The 19,380-nt window shown below is 35.9% G+C and overlaps 1 protein-coding gene across 4 annotated transcripts in view; it reads left to right on the forward strand.

The window, feature by feature from the left end:
* PLAG1 (PLAG1 zinc finger) overlaps positions 1–18,853 on the forward strand; it is a 43,551-nt gene extending 24,698 nt beyond the window's left edge. The window contains exons 2-5 of one of the 4 annotated variants that reach the window (XM_019664519.1): positions 3,884–3,988; positions 11,850–11,948; positions 14,673–15,032; positions 15,553–18,853. In XM_019664519.1, the coding sequence (XP_019520064.1) occupies positions 14,791–15,032; positions 15,553–16,810 (1,500 nt within the window). In that variant the 5' untranslated portion in view covers positions 3,884–3,988; positions 11,850–11,948; positions 14,673–14,790 and the 3' untranslated portion in view covers positions 16,811–18,853. The remainder of the gene's footprint in view (positions 1–3,883; positions 3,989–11,849; positions 11,949–14,672; positions 15,033–15,552) is intronic. The other 3 variants (XM_019664521.1, XM_019664520.1, XM_019664522.1) reach the window with 3 other exon arrangements.
* The last annotated feature ends 527 nt before the right edge of the window (positions 18,854–19,380 follow it).

Here is a 19,380-nt window from a genome sequence, read left to right on the forward strand (position 1 = left end):
TGCTTACCTTTTTAAGAAACTGCTTTCTAAATTGATGGCAGCATTTGTACCTTCTCACCAGTGATACATATTTCCATTTGTTTCACATCTTCACCAACTGGTGCATAGTCAGATGGTCAGTCTTTTTAATTTTAAGTCATTCCAGTGGGTTCATTTTGGTATTAATTTGTATTTCCGTAAGGACCAATGATGTTGAGCTTCTTTTCATGGGCATATTTGCCATCCATATATCTTGAGATGCCTATTCAAATATTTGCCCATTTTTTAATTGGGATTTTTTATTGTTGAGTTTTGGAAGTTCTTTATATATTCTGGATACAAGTCCTATATCAGATACATGCTTTGCAAAGATTTTCTTCTAGTCTTTTAGTGACTTGTTTTTTTATTCTCTTAACGTTGTCTTTTGAAGAGCAGTTTTAAATTTTTATAAAATTCAATTTATCAGTCTGTTGTTTCATATGTTGTCAATTTATCAGTCTGTACTTTTCAGTGTTGTAGCAGGGAATTTTTGACTAAATGTCATGAGTATTTTGTCTGTGTTTTCTTTTAGCATTTTTACAGTTTTAGGTTTTACATTTGTATCTATGATCCACTTAAAGTTAAGTTCATATATGGTGTGAAGTATGAATCCGGGTTCTTTTTCTCTTTTTTGTATATAGACAAAAAAATTTTCCAGCACCGTTTATTAAAAAATAAATTTTTTGGTGAAATTATTTTTTTCTAATTATAAAAATAAGACACTTATAAAATACAGAAGAGTATAAAGCCAATATATTGCTAATTTTTATATATATATATAACTTACCCAGGTTCATTTAAGGGTGGGGGGGGGGGGGAAGGTGTGTAGTTCTAAGTATGTACTTTACAAAATTAGAATCATGGTGTATTCTGTGTCCTACTTTTTAAAAATTTAGCGTTTTATAAGTATTTTCCATGTGATTTAATTAATATTTGTTAAGTGCCAATATTTTTAATGGCTGCATAGTTATTCTGTCATATAGGTATATCATACTTTACCCCTTTCATTAGACTATCAATTTTTATTATTTTAAATGTTTTTTAAAATTTATTTTCAATTGTATATGACATACAATAGTATTGGGTTGTTGGAAAAGTCATGACATATTTTTTCTATGTTTTTCATTGCAAAAATGCATCATGACTTTTCCGACACCCCAATATATTTGTTTCAGGTGTACAACATAGCGATTAGACGTTTATATAACTTACAAAGTGGTCACCCCAATAAGTCTAGTACCCACCTGACACCGTACATAATTATCACAATATTATTGACTATATTCCCTATGACATTTTTATAAGTGGCAGTTTATACTTTTTAATACCTTAGAACACACTTAAATCTTTGTTTCTCATCTCGTTTGGGGAGAGGGGCTTAAATTTTTAGAAATGAATTATCAGGTCAACAAACATTAAATGTTATACACAAACATTTAAAAGGCTTTATTACATATTTCCACAGTGTGTTCCAGAAAAGCTTCAACAATTTAGACCTGCACCAACAATAACTAAGAAATTGAATTCTTTATGGCAAGTTTGGTTTTTGTGAAACCTTCAGGGATGCCCCTGGACACCCCTCTCCTGTTCTCTGCACGGCCTCTGATCTTGCCTCCTGTCCCCCGGCCAAGTACCTTCTCCTCCCTCATGCTTACCAGATAGATGACCCTTCTACTTGGCACTGGCAAAGCTAAGCGCACTCCTTGCCCCTTTGCCAAAAAGCTGACCAGGATGACTGTATGTCCCTCCTAAGTGAGTAAAGCAGCCCCTTTTCTTACCTGAGACGAAAACCTCTCCCTTTTTTCTGGCCCCCATTTGCCTTGTTGCCCAGAATGGTCCATTTCTTCCCTGCTTGTTGATCCTTAGCACATAAGGCTTCTCTTGTCTCTCCCACCTGGTATCCTGAGTTCCCCTTGAGCCACTAGCCTACCTTCTTGCTCAGCTTTCAGTGCATAACTCTTTGAAAGAAAGCATCCTCTTTCTGGAAGTCATTACCTTGTCACTCAACGGGTTGTCCTCATTTAGGTGTTTCTCCCTCTCCCTCCTTCTCCCATTCTCTCACTCCTGTCCACCTCACCCCATGCTCTTTCTTGCTGAAGTTTGGTGTCTTTGTGCCTAAGGGGTGAACTCTATGCAAGAAAAAGCATGAAGTGGTTTTTGCCCCTTTTCCTTCTCCTTGAAGCTCTGTGTCTGCCCCGCCCCCCCTTAAAGTACCCGGTTCCCTCTTATAGTGGTGGTCATTAGACTCCAGCGTGAGTGAGCCAGTAATTTGGTTTGAATCTGTCTGTAAACTATACAACTATCTTTGTCCACCCTCCTATCTTTGTTGATGTTTTCAGGCATGTAAGTGGCCTTTTTTTAGGAAGTGGTGGTTTTTGCCGGCTTGCAGCTCTGCTCTGGACTACTGCAGCTCCCATCTCTTGCATCTTACTTGTGACAAGCATCCCTTACTTTCTCCCACTCTCCCCCACCCCAAGTACTTGTTCTTGCTGCTTTCGATGCATTCTGTGTCTTACAGTTGCCCCCCTTCTATCACAATATCCCAGACATTGGGCTTCAGTGCGCTTTTCTCATTTGCATCCTTACAATGTCTATGAGTTATGCTGCACTCGAGCCAGAAGGTCATCGTAGAATCTATCATAATCCTCACTTCTAACCTGCGGGTTCTGATGACTAACTGGCATGCCCCCACACACCACCTTTTTCCTCCCTTCCTTTATTGTATATTCTTCAAGGCAAAAATCCATAGTATTCTTTTCCTTTTCTGAGCCTCTATGGTACTTGCTGATACCATATAGTATTGTTTTCACTATTGATTTGTCACTCTAATCCTGCTTTGTGGCACTTTCATATTATTTAACAGTCATATTGCTTAGCTTGACATAAGATATCTATTCAGGAGCTACAACTATAGTAGCTTGTACAAGTATGCTCCTAGAAAACAGGGGCCATGTCTGTTTGCATGCCCAGTAATTCAAATTGGTGCCATATGTAATAGGTGTTAATAATGTTTATTATATAATGTCAGCTATTTATCTTAATAGAGTGAGTGGTAGCCACGTATAATTGAGTATTGACTCTCTGGTCTAGGGAAAGGAAGCCAGTGATGTCTGTGTAGAACTCCTGGCATTCATTTTTTCTCTTGGTTATTGCCCATAGAGGTAGGTTTTCACTACCTGCCCCAACAGAATGAAGCTGAGGATAACCCCAAACATTGAGTACTTCAGAATGCATTTTGGTTTTTCTTTGTTGTTGAAGATGGACTTGCCGCCAATGAATTCACTTTAAAATGAGTAGTGCTCTTATTAAAAAGACTGATTCAGGAGCCAAGCACTTGCCTATCTCCTCATTCTGCCTCTACTTCAGGGCGCCAGTGGTGTGCACCCTTCCCTGTGAACAGAACAGATGGCCTGGGGAGCACACTCGTCAGGCAGGGTTTCTCCCTCAGCCAGTGTTCAGAAGAGATGCACACCTCGAAAGCCTTTTCTGAGAACTGTGAGACAGAGGAAATCATGATGTGTTTAGAATATAAATGAAGAAAATAAGCAGCCATTTTGAGAAATGGCAATAGACTTGAATTAATATTTTACCAAATAAAAATATAAACAATTTAGATAACTGTGATTCAGGGGGAAAATATATAAATCTAGGGATGTGGATTTGTTTAGTTTTCATTTTTCAATGTACTATAAATTTTTTGTTACACATTTGTTTCTAACAAGATTTGAGATAGGTTTTCCAATAAAGAAAAAATATAAAGAATATGAATAACTGATAATGAATGAAAAACAATTTGGTTCACATGCCATTAACCAGATTGGGTCTGACTTTTGGAATTTCAAACTAACTCTTCTTTTCTTTTTAGGTTGCCTCTTGGTGCTGCATTGGCTGTATTTGGCACCCAGAATGCTTCATTCTATCATGGTCTATTAATAAGGTTACCTTGCTAGAGTTTGGAGCAGGGCCTCAGGTAGGTGGCTTTTATCATTATATGGCATGGCTTTCAAAGTGATCAGTCATTCCAGTTTCTAAATAATATAAGATAAAATAGTAAAAGCTTTGAAAAGCATGCCACATAATAAGCATGCCACTTACTATTTTAAGGTCTGTCAGTATATATTGTGTTCAGTGGGTTTTCATTAATAGTTACGGTCTTAATGGAAGGATTGGAATACTGACAAGGAGCAGTCTTCCTTACTCTGCACAAAATGCATAGCTGCTATAAAAGCTTATTTACTCATGTCCTCAAATAGCCCACAGATGAACTCTTAAGCTCTTCTTTCTGGGGATCCTACTCAGAGTAGTAGACTATCCCGTGTTACCACTGTATCTCTTTCTGTCTACGGGGAAGGATCTGATTAACTGTGAGCAGGTGGGGAGGAAGGCTAACTCTGCTTGCTGGAATGGGACAGATGCTAGAACAAGGAGCTCAGGGGGACAGCAGGCAGTTTGCTAGCCCTTGTTGGAAAGAGGACACACAGGATCTAGATTTCCTAACCTGTAGATGCAGCTCAGTGGCACAGAGTCAAGGTGTAGTGATACTTGGAAATCAAGTATACATGGATTTCGCTCCAGGTAAGTCTGTCAGCAGGACCTCAAACACAGGATTAAGGGTTAGAGGCCAGGACCCTCAGCCCTAGGATGGGAAGGTTGGTGAAAACAAAGATGGCTGTGCCAAGTGCCAGAGGATGGGCTCAGACTCCACTGACAGCAGGCAGGGGCCCAGCGCTGGGGAAGGAAAGGAGGACGTAGGCCGAGAGCCAGGCAGGTCCTCACAGTATACATGAACAGAGCTCTATAATCAAATAAAAGGTACATAAATTAATCTGGCAGAAATTCTCTAATCACAGCATTCTGTGGAGCTTAAGCATTAAAATCAGGTTAGCATAAAACTTTATAGTCATTTATATTATAGTTTTTAAATGAAAAGATTTTTTTTTAGTGTTACAGATTTTTTTTTCTTTTTCTACTTCATTGTTTTTAAATTTGTTTTTAACAAAGCTGTTTTTTTTGGCAGCTAAGAAAAAAAATTTTTTTTTCATTTCTTAGCCAACTACATTTACACAGATTTTCTCCTTTTTATCTCTCTCGTATCTCTGATATTTTCAACGTCCTCATCACATTTTAATTTCACATGGCGAACAACCTTTTTAAAGATTTTGAATTTTACTTTGTTCCTTTTTCCTTCCCATAAAATTTCATTGGCTGTTTCCAAACAGTAAATCATAATCAGTTTGGTTAACACGCGCTTAAGGAGCTATGGAATAGAACGTTTGAAAGCTGAAATGTTCTAAAAATCCAGGCCAACTGAGTGCTGCCCAGGTGTGTCTCCTTGCCCATCAGGATGCCTGCGGGCCTCCAAGTAGCACATGCCCAAGTCTCCCTAGCTTTCGACACCTACTGACAGAAACAGGACAGGCGCCCAGTGGTTGTGATGCTCCCCCAAGTCTCCACCCCTCCACCAAAGCAAACTTAACAATTTCATTCTATGGGGTTTGTCTTCTGAGTTTGCTTTAGACCAATTTGAGATTCCAGGAACCCCAAAACATGTTCTGCTTGTTTTGAGTCCTGAAATTCTTTAAAGGGACTATAGTTATGTTCGACAGATATTTATCAACTGTCTACTGCGTGCCAGGGCCCTGACCAGGTGCTGGGGATATAAGGATGAATAATAGGCTCCCCATAGATAAATTTATGGTCCCTGGGGAAAAACAGGGAATTTCCAGAAGAGCTTTACAGTCTGTATTTTAGGGGGAAAAGGCTGAGAGAGGTAAAGTTCCAAAGTTCATCTCACTCAAGTAAAATCAGTCAAATCTCTTCTAATTGTGACAGCCAGAGGAGTGCACAGGTCCTCTTGACAATTTTGCCTAGAACTGGTCCTGTTTACCTCAGTTATGTGGGAATAAATAGAAGTGGTTGTTTCCACAAGTGGTTTGTCCTGGACAGCCACATGGGCATAAGGGAGCACAGAGTAAAGGCACTTACAGAGCCTTACCTGGATGTGGGTTCTGTTTTCATTAGATTGTTTAGTGCCACTCAAAATTTTGCACACACAATTAACATTTATACCTGTCGTATACCATAGCACAAGCCTATATGTAAAGTGCACTTTACTTTGAGATTGCTTAAAGCTAATTCTCTGCATGAGCTTTTATAATTGAGGAAAATCTTCTTTCCTCATCACTTTTGCCATAATGTGTATTATTTCTGCCTTTGCATTTGAACTTATAGACAGATTCATTGTGAGGGCTTGGAGAGTTCAAACATGAAACCTGGATTATGCCGTATTTGTAATTTTAATAGCAGTAGACAGTTAACCATAAATGAATGGAGGCATGGCCTCCAAATGTTTGGGGTCCTTCAGTGTGAACATGTTTATGGGTGGTGTCAAGCATTTTTATTGTATACCCAGGAATTTGAGGGTTAGTGGTAATAAAAATAAAAACAACTCATTACAATTTGGGAACTATGCAGTTTTCAGATTGAGCTGACCTTTGAGCTACCTACTTTATAATCCTAGCCAGAGCACTATTACTTTGGAAATGCTTTATAGCAAAAAAAAAAAAAAAAAACCAGACAAAACCAGGAAAGCCTCTAAAAATGGTTAAATTTTTTATTAAGCAACCTTACTTTGTATTCAGATATAATTGCGATTCTTTTCTCTCTCAGGCATCATCGCTTCCCTTTTGCACATTCCTCTCTTGTTTTCTGTTTGCAAATACTTACTAATTGCCATATGTGCAGAAAACGAAAATATCCCCAGCGTACCACTAATCTGTATTTTCTAGTGTTTATTTTGATAAAAATCTACAACCATAGGGAGAAAAGTCCCCCGCATAGTAGTTAAAATGAAATGCTAATTTCTAAGTCATGGGTCATTAAAGAGGGTTTTTAAAGGAAAAGAAAAACTTTTTAACCAAACATGATATTTTTGCTCCATAAAATAATTAACCAAGGAAAATATTTCTGAATTGGAAGATAAAATTTATTTGAATATTCCATCATCATCAGATTGTCTGTTCATTGTCTCTGGGTACTCTAGAAAACAAAATAAACAAGCCATACCCAGGTTCAAGGTGGCCCAAAACGGAACATCCTATTAGTACAGATAAGAGAACTGACATTGGATTTTGTTGGTTCCACTTTGAAATTTATTGAGTTTTTTTTCTATTGGTTCTTAAAAACAAATAGGTCTGCTATTTCCCTTCACTTCTCTGTTAGCTTTTATATTAAATACATGGCTATCTAAGTATAGTAAGGCTAAATTTTAATGGTAAATTTCAAAAGGGTCGTCCTAGGACTGCATTTTAGTGAATTGCTCGAAAGTTGTAAATATCCAATACAGTAATTCAAAGAAAGCATCCTTGTTTTTGATTAATTTTAGTTAACTATGACATCAACTGTAGGAAAATAAGTACTGTCATTTTTTATATTCTGGATATAAGATACATTATTTGGGCACCTACTTACAAGTTAGGCAGGTCAGGTGCAGACCCTGTTCTTTGCCATGTCTCCTGCTTTGCAGTGGGCACTCCTGCTGCTGTCTCTCTCTTCTCTTACCTCATCAGCCCTGTCTAACCATAACCATCTAACCATCTAATGATCCTTCATGCTTCATGCCAGGCATGGATGCAGGTACCAGGCATGTTTTCACTTTAGAAATTTTTATTAGGAATGGGGACCAACTTGATATTATCTCCTTGTACTAACTGAGTCTTTAGCAGTAAGATCGATCAAAGAAGGCTTCTTTTCTAAAACAAAACAAGTATTTTAGATAGCGTTCATTACAGTTGCTATTGTTTTAACCTAAGACTTGACAAATAACTGCCAAGTTTCAAAATTACCTTTCTAGTGGCTTATTTAGTTTGTTGAACCAAGTTGTATCCATACTGTATTTTTTTTTTTACTGGAACATAGATATGTATATTCTGTCCTGTGTCTACTGTGGTAATTGAGCCAGCTTATAGTTCATTTTGTTGTTGGAAAGCACTTGCCCTGCTTTAATTATTTACATTCATGCGACAAAAATTTTACTTTTATTGGAAACAGCAGTGAATAAAACTGACACAGCTCCTGCCCCAATGCTGCCTACCATCTATTTTTGATTCTGTCTTAGATTTTATAGTTGCAAGATTTTTTTCCTTTCATTATTCTTTAATAAGTGATTTTACAGCACTACAGAAATTGAATGCTGTAAAAATTTCCACATTATCATACAGGATCAAAAAAAAATGTTCTAAATATGCTGTTGCCTTTAATTCAAAATTGGCTGTCTTCAATTACGTTTTCTTGTTAATAATTTTTTTCACATTATTCAAAGCCCTATTGTGTTTTAGACACATAAAGTATTAACTACTGGTAAGTTTCCTTTTGCAGCCTACCTATTTACTCTATATGAAAAACATGTTTCAAGCAAATGACATATTCTAAATTGTTTGCTAATGATGTTTTATGATTAACATAAAGGAGAATAAAGCTTTGATTATGTATGACATTTGCCCTTAATTAGCAAGGAATATGTTTGACTTTTAACTTAAATATGAAAGAATTATTGATGCAGGTAAGTGTTGTAAAAATTCACAGCTGTTAGAGAAATGACTATCAGAACTGTGGCATTTTATATATAGAAACAGCTTTAATACAGGTCTGTTCCTTAGCCAGCATCCACATAGGAATTTGTTTTAGTAGACCCTTGATGTATGATTCGGTTTTGCTGGTTATTTTTCTGTGTGAGTCACTGTTTTAGAATGTAAAACATAGGAAGATAAACCTGTGTGTTGCACACACACACAGAAAATATCCCCTTTAATTATTATTTTTATATATGCAAAGTTGTCCTAGGAAAAATGTTCTAGTACTAGCAAAAACTGGAAGGGTGTTCCAAAGAGCTGTTTCATCTTAGGGCAATTTGAAATGGGTATATGTGCATTTTCTATCTTATTTCACAATTCTTCAGATCAAGGCAAAGAAGAAGTTTAATCATTTGAAAACTAGAGTAACCAATCTTTGATACCTAAAAAAGAAAAACAGGAGTACAAATTTTGTTGCACACTTTTCAGAATATAGTCACAATGCCTTTTAAAAGTTTTTCTTAATCCTCTAAAGCAGCGGTTCTCAACCTTCCTAATGCCGCAACCCCTTAATACAGTTCCTCATGTTTTGGTGACCCCCCAACCATAAAATTATTTTCGTTGCTACTCTATAACTGTAATTTTGCTACTGTTATGAATAGTAATGTAAATGTCTCTTTGTTTTCCAATGGTCTTAGGGGACCCCTGTGAAAGGGTCGTTCAACCCCCAAAGGGGTCGCGACCCACAGGTTGAGAACTGCTGCTCTAAAGAGAATACACAAATAATTGTAGTTGACATTTATTTGGGATTACATAAATACAACCTTATTTTTTTATGTTTATTATATCAAGCCAAATAATAACTCTAATCAGCTCCTGGTTTCCTTGGTTTTGGGAAATAATTAGCAATCCTTTGAAATTATTTGGCTACTCAAAAGAACTCAAAATAGGTCAAATTTAGGGAAATTGCCATGACTTCGAAATTATGTTTTGTGATAAAATGAATGAAAATTATGGCTTTATTATTTTATTTCAGACTGTAAAATATATAATAAGGATAATTTGTAGACTATTGTAACATTTTAAATACAGGAAAACCTTGGATTGCGAGTAACTTGGTTTGCAAGAGTTCCGCAAGATGAGCAAACATTTCTGATACATTTTAACTTGGTAAATGAGTGATGTCTTGCAATAGAAGTAGTTTGTTTCTGGAATAAATTATGCTCGCAAACCAAGGTATTACTGTATTACATGATTTTAAGTTATATCAAAATGTTTTACTCTAAAAGATTTTTATAAATGCCAATGAACAGTAAGCATAAATAAAATTTGTGTGAGCGTACTTGAAATGGAATAAAATTTATATTGGTCAGAAAAAGAAGAAAAAATATAAAAATGTGTTGTGTGCTAGTCAACTTTGATTTTAGATTTTTTTTTCGATCCAAATCACTATCATCAGACAGATATACTAGTTATCATTTTAGCTGTTATTTAAAATTTACTTTATAAACTATATTAAAAGAAGCTTTTTACATCTTAAATTTGTTTCCTTTAAATTTGGGTGGTCATATGGACAGCTCTGATAGAGAAATTAGGCACTACCCCCCATTCTTGTCTTTTAAGTGTAATGAGAGGATTTATCTTCTTGCAAATTGATTTGCCAACCTGCCCTTCTAGAATGCAGTAGAATAAGAGCGAAATAGGTGTTTTAGGGCATAAACCCCTTTTTTGACCACACATATGCTGTCACGATGTTCAGCTTCTCTGGGCCTCTCACCTTAAAATGGCAATGATGATAAATGTGTCCGCCACTCAGGTCTGTTGAATTCCAGGGAGGTAATAGAGATGGAAACACTCTACACTTGTAAGGTATTTATATTATTAAAATAACAGAATACACCAAACAGACTTATATCTTAACCACCCTACCAAAAACTCAGTATGTGCCCTGGGCAAGTAAGTATTTACAAAGTTAATTTTATTATTTTGCAATTTTGATGTGCAGAATTCAGCTCTTACTTTATGCATGTCCTGTGCTTTACAAAAGAATGGAGCTTTTGCTTTAACTTTTTAAGTATCTTTTATTAGTCTAAATTTTTATTTTTCTTGTCTTTTAAACTATGAGAATAATGCTGCTTTCAAATATACCCTTAGTATTTTTGTAATGATGCTTGAATGTTCTCTATTAAATATTTTGTTTACACCTCATCAGATTCTTAAAATATATGAAAATTTGATTTCAGGGGAAAGTAATTAGATTTGTGTTTAGGACCTTCAGTAAAATTATTTTCATTTAATCTGTCATTGGTGAATCCCTTATCTTACTGTATTTTAACTATTTGATTTATATTATCCCTCTCAGGTTCTTATAATCATGATCCTGAATGTTCATCTTTGAAATACTCAGAGTTTGCTAAGCTTTCTGTGCTCTGTACTCGCTGTAATAGCTAATTCTACTTTTTTTCTGCCTTTTGGCCATTATTCTTTTCATATTTACTTGTACAATCAAGAATTATTAAGTTTTCTGTAAATTTCTTAATCTGCTGAAGATCATGCTACTAGTAGGCATTTGTAAGATATTTTAAGATTTTTTTCAACAATGATCTCTTAAAACCAAATGATGCTTTCTTCCTGACATCCCCTTCTGTAGCAAACCTGTATTTAACTTCCCTTGCATGCTTTTGAAATCTAAAGAGCACAGATTTATTGCTACATTTCAGCAGTCCTTACAGCATTCTGAGAGACAAATTGGCAGGTATCGTAGATAATAAGCCCAAGTTGCACAAGCGTGTACAGTGTGGGCATGCAAGGTCTGTCATCAGGAGGCTGCTGTTCTTTAGTGACGCTCCACATGCTCTCTCCAAGAGAACTGCGTTTGTCTCTTCCATATTGTTAGTAAGCTTCACGAAATTTTGATCCACTTGGTTTATAGATAGCAGCCCTTATATCCATTTCTCTCAGTAGGCAAGTTAGATTTAAAAAGTAAAATTGGGAAAGAAGTGGGGAGTCATTCAGCATCACAAAATGCCGTTTATATAGGTAATACTATTTTACTTTTTGTTTCTGATTTATTTGGTCATGTAAATGTGCTTAGAACTAATAAAAATTTGCAATTGGTGGAAATTAATGCATGACTCGTCAGCAGAGTATGGAATGTAAGCATGTGCCATGAAATTGCAATTCTTTTATCCTTTATTTTCCATGATTTACACATACTGGTTTCATTTAGAGTGTAGTCCATTCTTATTTTTTATTTCATAGATTGGCCAAAATGGGAAGGACTGGATTCCGCTCTCTTCCACGAAGAGTCAATGGGACTGGCTAAGATCAAGGTCTGAGGCTTTTTCCATCTGTCATCAGGTAAGCATTAAACAAAAATCATTACAGTTCTATGCATGTTTCTTGAAAGTATTTGATTGATATGCATATTATGCATGTGGATTTTTATTCAATGTTAAGCTCACAACCTTATATTTATCCTGTAGTTTTAAATACACCTATAACTAATTTGAGTTTTGTAATATGTTGAGATAAAAAGATATTATTAGCCATGAAAAAATTTCAGCTGGTCTTAGAAAAGTGTAATATTTGAAATCTGCAATTCTTCATTGCTCAGTATGTACATCCAAAGATAACAGAGTTTGTTTGTTACTTTATATTGAGTATCACCAATTTTTATATAATCAAATGTTTGTATATTGTTTCATGGTGTACTTTTAATAAATTTTTTTCAATAACTTAGCAGTTACCATTTTTCTTAACTGGAATTCTCTGCCCATTATGGTTGGATCTCATAACACAATTATGACAAATATGACCAGTGTTTGAAATGTTTTCAGATATTAGTTATATACAGCGATTTAGATTCTTTAAATGCATTCTGTGTTGATGTTACAGTTGAAAAATGTATTCGCCTGTTTCCTCCAGTGTTCTAAATAGGTGCGTAAAAGCATCATGTTAGGAAATCAAATAATCAGACTTTCTCTTTTTCCTGCCTTGGCAGAGTGCTTTATACCAATTTACAGTGTCATTGCTGGTTACAGCAGAATAGCTGTTTATATATTTCGGAGAGAGGCAGAGAAGCTATCTCTTGAATGAGAATATAACAGGAAAAGAACAAGTTCTTGAGATTCAAAACCCGATCTGCAATCAGAGGGAGCATACTGGGTTAGCATTAGTAATGTCAGGTGCATTAATTGTGTTAATGTCACTTTTAAACTGCAAAGGAGACTCAGCCAGTAAGAACAGCATGAAGGAAGGCCTTGCTTGTGTCTGCCTACTGATGAAGAAAGAATACATGAACCAAACACTGATTAACTTACCCATCTGCTTTACATTTTAATGAAATGGGTGGATAATTGCTCTATTTTGCCTTTTAGTGACAACCTCTACATTAAAACACAATAGGATCTATTTGTAATATACACTTAATTTTACAAAAATGTAGGCTAAATTTAGAGCCCCTGCAAGAGTATAACTGCAATCTGTGAAAGTCGGTATCATACCTCTAGCTGTGAAGGCAAATAAATCTTCTCATGCCAAAAGACAAGTAGTATAAAGAAATTGGTTTACTCTTTTTATGACTATTTAGTAGGATGAAAAGTCCAAATCATTAGTAGTTGATAACAGTCATTTAGTCATGTTCAGTTTTCAGTTTAAAAATCAAATCTTTTTAAAAGAGGTTGTAGGTATTATCATTTTTATGTCTCTTAAAAGTACATTGCTGGACTAGGTAGCCTTCATGAACCTTGAGGAAACATTTAACTCATATCAATTGAATCGTTGGGGTGTTGGTTTCTTACTCTGAGAAATACAATTGATAATATTTACCATCTCTTGTCCACAAATTTTCAAAGGTTTCAACCAGTTTAAAATTTTTTGTCTAAGTAGACATACTTTTTGCCATACAGTATGTTCATTTCATTCTTTCTCAAAGCACCAATAATGAATTGAAACTCTGACACATGTTTTTACAATCTGAAACCTCCATAACAATGTGTCCTTGCCCAGGTATTGTGCTCTAAGCCAAAAGTCCCACTAGTACTGCACACAGGGTATAGGTGTGTCAAAGACTGACCCCTCAGCTTTTGGGGAGGCCTGATGACTGGTTCGTCCACTAACTTCAGTCTGCCCAATGCACAGAATCATTTTCTATGACATGAAAAATGGTGAGGAAAATGACTTCAACCAAATCCTTCTTCCGTCCAAATGACAAGAAGCCATGATCCTCACCTAATATGACATCAAAAGGTTTTACCATTTCAACAGTGCATATTTGTTATGAAGATAAGTCATTTCTACTCTTGACTCAGAAATTTCTCTGCATGTGATGACACTGGTATAAAGAGTAAATTTTAACTTTGGATGATGCATTCAACTCTTTCAGGCCTCTGGTGTCTGTGCATTACGTATGTCTTCCATAGACTAATGGTTCACAAGGTGCCTAAAAGAGTTTTCAGTTGCTTATTTATATTTTACTTTCTTATAATACAGAGTGTGACCAGGGCGAACTTGCACAAATTAAAATGATTTTTAGACATTAAAATATTTGCGGAAACATTTTTATGTTCTTAGATTTATGTTCTCTAGTCTCTTGTAAAAATTGAAACTTAATACTGCCACTTTTAGTGTCATGTTTTTTTGTTTTTGGTTTTTTTTCATAATTCACAGTTCTGTTTATTCTGTGATGGCATTAAAGTCACAAACAAGACACTAAAAACAAAGAAAACCTATAAACACCACCAATGAAGGGAACTAATAGAACCATGTCTCGTTGGAAAAATCTTTATGCGCCTTGCAGATTAGTGTCATGTTTTGGTGCTTCCTAAGAGCTTCCGAAATTGCTACTGTTTTCCCTAAGTACAACATCTGTCAGGTAGAATTTCAAGGAATGTGTGAACTGTTCATTCTGAGCAATGCATTAATGTGTATTTTGACAAATATAAAGAAACCTACAGATATTACATTAGACCAGCTGAATCCGTTTTATGGTTTCTTTTTTAATTCAAAAGCATCACATAGCAAATAAAATTTTTAAAAATTAAATTTAGTTACAAACTAGTTGTTTCTTATTTTTTTTTCCAGTCCCTTTTTGCTTTCTTTTACGACCACATGAAACTTGAGAAGCCACCTAAAAGCTAAATCATTTAGTGGAGTTGGGCAGTTCCCAAGTGTCCAACAAGAAGGCCTGATTTAGGCTGCGATGGCCACTGTCATTCCTGGTGATTTGTCAGAAGTAAGAGATACCCAGAAAGTCCCTTCAGGGAAACGTAAGCGTGGTGAAACCAAACCAAGAAAAAACTTTCCTTGCCAACTGTGTGACAAGGCCTTTAACAGTGTTGAGAAATTAAAGGTTCACTCCTACTCTCACACAGGAGAGAGGCCCTACAAGTGCATACAACAAGACTGCACCAAGGCCTTTGTTTCTAAGTACAAATTACAAAGGTATTAAACTCTATTTGTCTTTCAGATTATATTTTCTATAATGTTGGCCATGTGAAGCCATTGTAAACGTATATATTTGTATACACATTTTTTAGCTGATTTGCAGAGAAGAAATGTTAAGTAGATTAGACATTGGCTAGTTTTAGTATTCTAAATCACATACTTTTATGTGTTAGTGTCTTTGGATTTTTTTAAATGAAATGCTTAATGAGAGTAGAATTTCCGTTTGTACAAAGAAATTACAAGAAAAGGTATGGACGTTTACGTGAGTATATTCAGTCTTGCTCATTTGCTTTTGTAATAATAGCTAAAAACCAGACAGTGAAAACTAAAGTGGCAACTTAAATGGCTCAAGTTCTGCAGTATTTAGGTATATTAACTATCCTTGTAGTATATATTAAGTTTAAAAGTGTCCATTATTAGGGAAATTCTGTCTTAGCATAGTAGTTTAGCTTCCATTTGAAACGTGAATACCTACTATTTTTGTCACGATACTTACAGAGTGTATCTGTGTTTAAAGGCACATGGCTACTCATTCTCCTGAGAAAACCCACAAGTGTAATTATTGTGAGAAAATGTTTCACCGAAAAGATCACCTGAAGAATCACCTACATACACATGACCCTAACAAAGAGACGTTTAAGTGCGAAGAATGTGGCAAGAACTATAATACCAAGCTTGGGTTCAAACGTCACTTGGCCTTGCATGCTGCAACAAGTGGTGACCTCACTTGTAAGGTCTGTTTGCAGACTTTCGAAAGCACAGGAGTGCTGCTGGAGCACCTTAAATCTCATGCAGGCAAGTCGTCTGGTGGGATTAAAGAAAAAAAGCACCAATGCGAGCATTGCGATCGCCGGTTCTACACCCGGAAAGATGTCCGGAGACATATGGTGGTGCACACTGGAAGAAAGGACTTCCTCTGTCAGTATTGTGCACAGAGATTTGGGCGAAAGGATCACCTGACTCGACATATGAAGAAGAGTCACAATCAAGAACTTCTGAAGGTCAAAACAGAACCAGTGGATTTTCTGGATCCATTTACCTGTAATGTTTCTGTGCCTATAAAAGATGAGCTCCTTCCGGTGATGTCCTTACCTTCCAGTGAACTGTTATCAAAGCCATTCACAAACACTTTGCAGTTAAACCTCTATAACACTCCATTTCAGTCCATGCAGAGCTCGGGGTCTGCCCACCAAATGATCACAACTTTACCTTTGGGAATGACGTGCCCAATAGATATGGATGCTGTTCATCCTTCTCACCACCTTTCTTTCAAATACCCATTCAGTTCTACCTCATATGCAATTTCTATTCCTGAAAAAGAACAGCCATTAAAGGGGGAAATTGAGAGCTATCTAATGGAGCTACAAGGTGGTGTGCCCTCTTCATCCCAGGATTCTCAAGCATCGTCATCTAAACTAGGGTTGGATCCTCAGATCGGGTCCCTCGATGATGGTGCAGGGGACCTCTCCCTGTCAAAAAGCTCTATTTCTATCAGTGACCCCATAAACACCCCAGCATTGGATTTTTCTCAGTTGTTTAATTTCATACCATTAAATGGTCCTCCCTATAATCCTATATCAGTGGGGAGCCTTGGAATGAGCTATTCCCAAGAAGAAGCACATTCTTCTGTGTCTCAGCTCCCCCCACAGACCCAGGATCTGCCCGATCCTGCAAACACTCTAGGTCTGGGATCTCTGCACTCACTTTCAGCAGCTTTCACCAGTAGTTTAAGCACAAGCACCACCCTGCCACGTTTCCATCAGGCTTTTCAGTAGGATTCCAAGACATGGGTGTATTACAAAAATGTATGTGTAGCCCTGCCTTAGCTGACCATTTTTATTTTAGTGCCTACTTAAAGACAGTATAAAGTTTCTGCTTTTGTATAGTACCAGTTTTCATTAAGCCAGTATAAAATAGGAGTTAGCTTCGGAACCATTTGTGTTCAGTTATGTTTACCTGGGTATTTTGTCCTGATTCACTGCCAATTGTCATACTTTGATATTATTTTTCATATAGGAAAGCCATTATTATTAGTGAAGCCTTACAAATCCCACATTCAAATTACCTTTTGATCTTAGAATTTTCATTTTTGTCAATAACAATGGCTCTACCTTTTGACATTTGGCTCATTAAAAGTTTTTGCATTAGAATGTCATTTTCTAAAATGTGTATGAATAACCCAAGAGGTTTTAAATTTTTACTAGCCTCCAAATGGATTCATAATCACACGAATTAAGAATCCAGTTTGAGGAGATAACAAATGTTTCTTAGATATGTCATAATTTCAGGTCAGTATGTTTTGAAGACTTGCTATTGTCTGGCTCAAATATTTGCTGTCTTTGTTGTGCACATATAAGGAAAACAAAACCTAAACACAAAGCACCAGTTCTTACAGCAAAAAGAGACTCCTAGTAAGGTGACACGGCATTCCATGTTACTTAATAGTTGGCTTTAAATTAGTACACAGGATATTTTGCCACGTTTCAAACTTTTTAACTTGCTCTCTTTCCATTTAATGTACGAATGTGTATGGCATTGGAGTCTTTAGAATCAGTATACAGATAGATCTCTTTAACCTTTTCTACCTTTGAAGGCCAAAGGGTGGGTCAAGTGCAGCCAGCAGTTTTATTTTCATTGTCAGTCCATAGTTTGTCCAGAATCTAGAGCCATTGCGGAACACAGATGTCAGGTGTATTTATCCCAGAGTGGACTGCCTCAGCTTATGTGGTGTGATAGGCATTCTAAGCAGGAAGGTAGATGTGAAGCACACAGTTCAACTTGGGGACTTGCGTAGGTGTCATGCCCCCTGTTGCCAGGGTTGGAAACTCTGCTCTTTACGAGTAAAGTAAAAGCATATCGCTTATATCACTTGTAGCTGAATTTGATACAGTTTTCTTTCCCATAAGAGCTAAAAGCATAAAACAAAACAGTGCTGCCCGTGTTATCTTTCTTATTCAATGTTAATTCATCTTTTCTTGCTATTTTCAGCTTAGAGAATTTAAACTGAAATGCATTAGAAAACGATTTGAGGAATGACCACAAAGTTTTAAGCAGCTAAAAATATATACAATAAAACCCCACTTTTACACATCTCTGGGAAATGCAAGGAATATTGCAAATAAGTTGAATTTTTGAAGGGGAGAAAAGTAAAGTAAAGCGGGCACTATCTTAGTTAATGTGAAAATAATCAAGAATATTGTGTTCACTAAACAAAATAGTTATTATGGGCTTTCCTCATGTTAGATAACTACCATCATCTTCTGAAAGTTCAAATTGTTATATTTTTCTAATCAGTTGGAACATCAACCTAAAAAACATATGTATTAAGCACTTGTTATTAACACCTTGTTTTGGGACCTTGTCTGTTGTTGGGACAGGTGAGGGGGTGGGTGGAAGGTTTATAGAATCGTATATATCTCTTTAAAGGAAAAAAGAAGAAAAATATTTCTGAGCACTCAGACCAATGTGGAAGCTTCTTTTCCCTTTTATAAGGCCAATTATCACTGCAGATTACAATGTTTACCACAAATTTCTGAAAATGAGTGCAGATTACTGAATATAATGCATTATTTAAAATATTTGGGAGTAGTATAATTTGTGGAGAAATGTAAATTGTAATAATGTAAGTGGGGGTTTCACTATATTAGACACACACACACACACACACACACACACACACACATCGCACTTCATAGAATCAAAGTTGCTATCTTAAGGAACTTTGGCTCCTGATATTTTATCATGCTCCTATTTTTTTTAAATCCTAGGAGCAGTAGTTTTTATACTTATGTATTTAAATTTTATTATTAAAAATGACATTTTATTAAAAAAAAGTGTTCCAAAGGCATTAAAATTATATATATTAATAAGGAAATACGTTTAAAAATTTTTCAAGCAGCTCCTAAACTTTTGATTAGGAGACTATTTGCTCTGAAAGTAGGCTTTTAGCTCTGCTTTGTTACTGCTTCCTTTAGTTTCTATGAAACAGATTGCTTACCTAAATCATTAGTTGAATGAGTAGTGTTCAATATTGCTTTAATCACCATTTTTAAAAATGGAAAAATTTGGTGACAGAGCACAAATAAATAGAAAACCTATTTTTAAATAGAAATCACAAGTACAAGTGTGGAAGCACTACTTTATTTTATCTAAAATTTGTTTAAGGAGAAGTCAAATTTAATAAACCGAGACGTTGGCATTAGTAGGCTGTATTTCACTGCTAATAAAAAAGGGGGGATTCCAGGATTTATTAAATAAAGCATTTTAGAAAAGGGGAAAGGCGCCATATATGTTTATATTTTTAGCGTAATTCTTATCCTGCATGGAATTCAGAAACATGGAGACA

The sequence above is a fragment of the Hipposideros armiger genome, unplaced genomic scaffold (assembly GCF_001890085.2).
Source record: "Hipposideros armiger isolate ML-2016 unplaced genomic scaffold, ASM189008v1 scaffold_425, whole genome shotgun sequence".
Classification (NCBI taxonomy): domain Eukaryota; kingdom Metazoa; phylum Chordata; class Mammalia; order Chiroptera; family Hipposideridae; genus Hipposideros; species Hipposideros armiger.